Source organism: Conger conger, chromosome 9 (assembly GCF_963514075.1).
Source record: "Conger conger chromosome 9, fConCon1.1, whole genome shotgun sequence".
Taxonomy (NCBI): Eukaryota; Metazoa; Chordata; class Actinopteri; order Anguilliformes; family Congridae; genus Conger; species Conger conger.
The window spans coordinates 32,268,026-32,272,274 of record NC_083768.1 but is presented as its reverse complement, the minus strand read 5'-3'; the positions used below and the strand labels follow the sequence as shown (position 1 = coordinate 32,272,274).

The 4,249-nt window shown below is 47.3% G+C and overlaps 1 protein-coding gene across 2 annotated transcripts in view; it reads right to left on the bottom strand.

Annotated features, from left to right (window-relative positions):
• Positions 1-4,035, bottom strand: part of ralbp1 (ralA binding protein 1) — a 15,471-nt gene extending 11,436 nt beyond the window's left edge. Inside the window, exons 1-4 of one of the 2 annotated variants that reach the window (XM_061256195.1) lie at positions 4,007-4,035; positions 2,313-2,631; positions 839-1,267; positions 1-166 (exon numbers count right to left, since the gene is read on the bottom strand). The exon at positions 1-166 is cut by the window's left edge and continues 184 nt beyond it. In XM_061256195.1, the coding sequence (XP_061112179.1) occupies positions 1-166; positions 839-1,267; positions 2,313-2,559 (842 nt within the window). In that variant the 5' untranslated portion in view covers positions 2,560-2,631; positions 4,007-4,035. The remainder of the gene's footprint in view (positions 167-838; positions 1,268-2,312; positions 2,632-4,006) is intronic. The other variant, XM_061256196.1, reaches the window with a different exon arrangement.
• Positions 4,036-4,249: the final 214 nt, after the last annotated feature.

Sequence of the window (4,249 nt, the reverse complement as noted above, 5' to 3'; positions counted from 1 at the left end):
GCCTCCTCGAAGCGCGGGGCCAGCTCGCGCCCCAGCAGGTTGTCCGGCAGCTCCCGCAGGTACTGCTTCAGCAGGCTGGCCACTGTGTGCGGGTCATACTCCTCCAGGCAGGGGCACTCCTCCCGGTCATACGCCGCCCGCAGCTCGTCCACCTTCGACTTCATCCCTGCAGAGGAGAGAGGCCAGGGCCTGTCAGAACACTCGCACTGCTACAGACTTCAGTACACTCACAGTGCTACAGACTTCAGTACACTCACAGTGCTACAGACTTCAATACAATCACAGTGCTACAGACTTCAGTACACTCACAGTGCTACAGACTTCAGTACGCTGTACACTCACAGTACACAATGCTACATACTTCAGTACACTCTGTTCACTCTTAATGCTACATACTTCAGTACACTCTGTCCACTCTTAATGCTACAGACTTCAGTAGACTCTGTACACTCACAATGCTACAGACTTCAGTAGACTCTCAATGCTACAGACTTCAGTAGACTCATAAAGCTACAGACTTCAGTACGTACTCACAAAACTACAAGAGTTCATTATATATCAGTACAGACTCACAAAACTAGACTTCAGTACACTAACAAAACAACAGAGTTCACTACACTCACAAAACTACAGACTTCCAACAGACTCACAAAGCTACAGACTTCACTACAGATTCACAGCTATAAGAACAGGACAGGACAGCGCTTGACCTCACAGTTACGTATGGAATAGTTCACCAGCACAAATCGAGCAGGTTATAGGCGGAGCGCATGTGTGCGTATAGGCAGTGCAAGTCTCGTTTGGAATGGGGGGAGTATAAACAGAGGCGGAGGCACACCTGAGACGCGGTAGATGCCCTCGCACTTCATGCCGTAGCGCTCGATGTAGTCCACACACTCCCGGAAGATGGCCGGCAGCCGGATGCCGTCATAGAGCGAGGTCCTCTTGACCACGTCGATCAGCGGCGCTCCGAAGACGGGCCGCGGCGACTGTATCTCCACGGCGACCGGCTCGGGCTCAGCAGTGGGCTTCTTCTTCTTCTTCTTCTCCTTCCACTGCTTGACCACGTCGGCCGCCGTCAGGTCCTTAGACTTTTTGTCCTTGCTCTTCTCCTCCTTGGGCTTCTCCTTCACCTTGAAGTCCTTCTCCTTCTTCTTGGAGAAGCTGGGCTTCTTGAAGACGTGGATGCCCTTGGAGCGCTTCATCTTGGACGGGCTCTCCGCCTCGTCGGCCGAGCTGTCCTCCTGGAAGGCGGCGTAGCCCTCGGCTGGAGGCAGAGAGAAACGTTTCAGACAGAGCTTCGCAGAGAGGGTTAGACCGCTATCCCTGCTCCCCTCTCCCGCTCTCTGTCACCACAGCGTAGGAAACGAGGGCGGGAAGGAATTGAGAAAAGAGGTCAGCGCTCGATTACGCAGTATCCCCTGTGTAAACCCACAGACCGGCTCCTCCGCGACACTGCCCGCTTCACACAAATTAACTGGAGACCTGGCGGCAGCGACCTGCGGTCCCAGAGACCTAACACCCCACATCATCAGCCCTGGAGAGCTTTCCCAATACGACACTCACCCCGACCACCACAGACACTGACACTGGGGATCACTCTGCTACTCCCACCCTGACTGCACTGCCCTGGAAAAGTTAAATATAGCCGTAGTAGAAAAGTTGGAAATTCAATGTTGGGGTGGGGGAAAAAATCAAAACTTTACCCTCTCTTCTGGTGAGAGCCGTGCAGAAATCTGAACAGGGGCTAGTGTAGAGGATTGTGACAGAAAAAAAGAATTGAGAATTTCCTCTTTGACGCACGATCTCTGAGGTGTGGGATGGAACAGGGGTAGCAGGTCAAACAGCTGACATGGCTGAACCCCCCACCCCCACCCTGCATACTGAGGAGGAGGGAACAGGCCGCAAACAAAGATACTTTGGTGTTCTTCTCGACAGAGGGCTGGCACAGGGGCCTCTTTGTGTATTGTCTGCTAGAAACCTATATTTTGTTCAAAAACCTTTATTTTGTTAAAAATAACCTTATTTCACTGTAATAATATAAAACTGTTTTATTGATTTAAAGTGTTTTAAAAATGCCATGGTACTAAATAACGCCCTCTAACCTGTTATCAATCTTACAGAGAATGCCACAATCTAGTTCTGGGGGGTCAAATTCAGTTCCTAGGGTGACTGGGTCTTATGCTGTATTTTACTCAAAGCTCTGTAGGAATTGCCCTCCTCAACGCCTGCAGGCCTATATGGGACTCCAATGATAAAGGCAGGCCCCACTGAATCTACAGAAGCCTATTTCCGTGTGAAATCATCCTTACTCCTCTTTTCCTTCTTCTTAAACTTGTTCTTCTTCTTGCCGTGCTCCCTGTCGTCGTCGGAGGCCGGGTCGGGGGGCTCGTGGTGATGGCCATCGTGAGGGGGCGAGTGCTCGCCACCGCGGTACAGGCCTGGGAACTTGGTGGGGCTGATCTCCTCAGAGCTGGGCGTGCGCGCCACGCTCCCCGCGTGCTCCACCCGCCGCTGCTCTCCGGGGCTGCTGCTCGGAGGCAGGAAGCACTCCGTCATGGCAACGGCACCCTGCTCTCTGCTCCGGGGAGGGGGGGGAGGGGGGTTGGTCACATCACCGCTCCATGCCACCTGTAAGGAGTGGGCACAATTACCGCTGTTAATATTTACTTTTGTAATATTTAACGTGTTAATTCAGTGTTGGGTGTTGAGCTATCATCATGTCTTATTCGGTGAGGTCCAGCAACTTAATGACCAGCAACAAGCCTTTTCCTTTCTTTTTTTTTTTTTTTTACCACTGACACCTAGTGGCCATTCAGCAACTGCAACATATACCAAACGAAGCAAAAAAGACCATTAAGGGAAATGTAATACGAAATCATCTCCCCATCTGATTATTGTTATTATTGTAATATTAACTGGCCTTGAAGCTTCCAACTACACTGTTCGGTCAAATGTCTGAAATCTAGACATATACACCAATACCTTGCTGTTCTGATCCTCTCACCACCCTGGACACTTACATATTGTTCAGGGATTTCAAGGAGAAATGTTGTCCACTTTAGTATGGAACTAAGAACAGTTACGCAGACCTGTACTGGCATTCTGTAAAGTGAACTTTGTCAGGATCTGCGCGAGGAAGAACCTGCATCAACACTACCGCTATTCTTATGTAGAACAGCAATGCATTCAAAAAAATACCCCTTCCATGATTTAACGCAGAAACCACCATTACAAGTACAGTCCTACATGTGCTGAATAGCCCAATTCAGATATGGGCCAGGAACAGTCTGTACTTGTCATTCTGTGGGTGTATTAATAATCCATTAGTTGAAAGAATGTTAGTACAGCTTAGTAATCCATTTACGTGGATCTACCCAACTATTTTATCATTTCTGTGGCAATGTTATCCTTTTGTGGCTATGTACGAAGATTATGTTCGCTTCGCTGCCATAATCTTTTCTGACGCTCGGTGGTTAACAACCATGGTAATTTGTATAACGCTTTTGTAACATGTAACGTAACGTTGGCGCTGGGTATCTAGCTGATGCAGACTAGCTAGATAGCTAATGTTAAGAGAAAATGTACTAGTCCACGTAACTCAGTTGGTAAACTCGCACAGTTAGCTTGTTAGCAGCAAAACTACGGCTAACGCCATATTTACCCTATTAGATAACATTCGCTTGTTACATCAACTGACAGATTTACCAGAAATGAAGGCTATTACTGAGTTAGGAACGTTATGATAAAGATTTCAACTATTTAGTAAGTAGTTGCGCTAGACAGCAGAATTTGATGGGCCCAGCTGTCACGGGGGGTATGTTTACTCGCTCGCTGGCATCTACTTTTATAGCTAGTAACTGTTAAGTATTGCAGTGTGGCCTCAACTATCAGTAAAAGGTAGAAATATATTTTCCTATTTCAACATTTTAAGAATGAGCAACTGCTCCATTATTCAGAACAAATATTCTAAATACCAATTTAGAAAATAAATGTCAAAACGAACCTGTTTCAGTGAATTTCAGCTAAGCTTCCTGCCGTTTAGGTAAAAACTCAACTGAGCATGCGTGATGATTTTCAGGTGCTTTTTGGTTCTTGTAGTTCTGTGAACCTGCAGAAACGTAAACCAGATCAAGGAGAAAAACTACAACGTCCATCTTGCTACAACACTCATACATCCGGATGAAATAAACAAATAAATAGAATATTAGAAATTATGTAAATTTCCAATATTCACGGCTGGTTACGT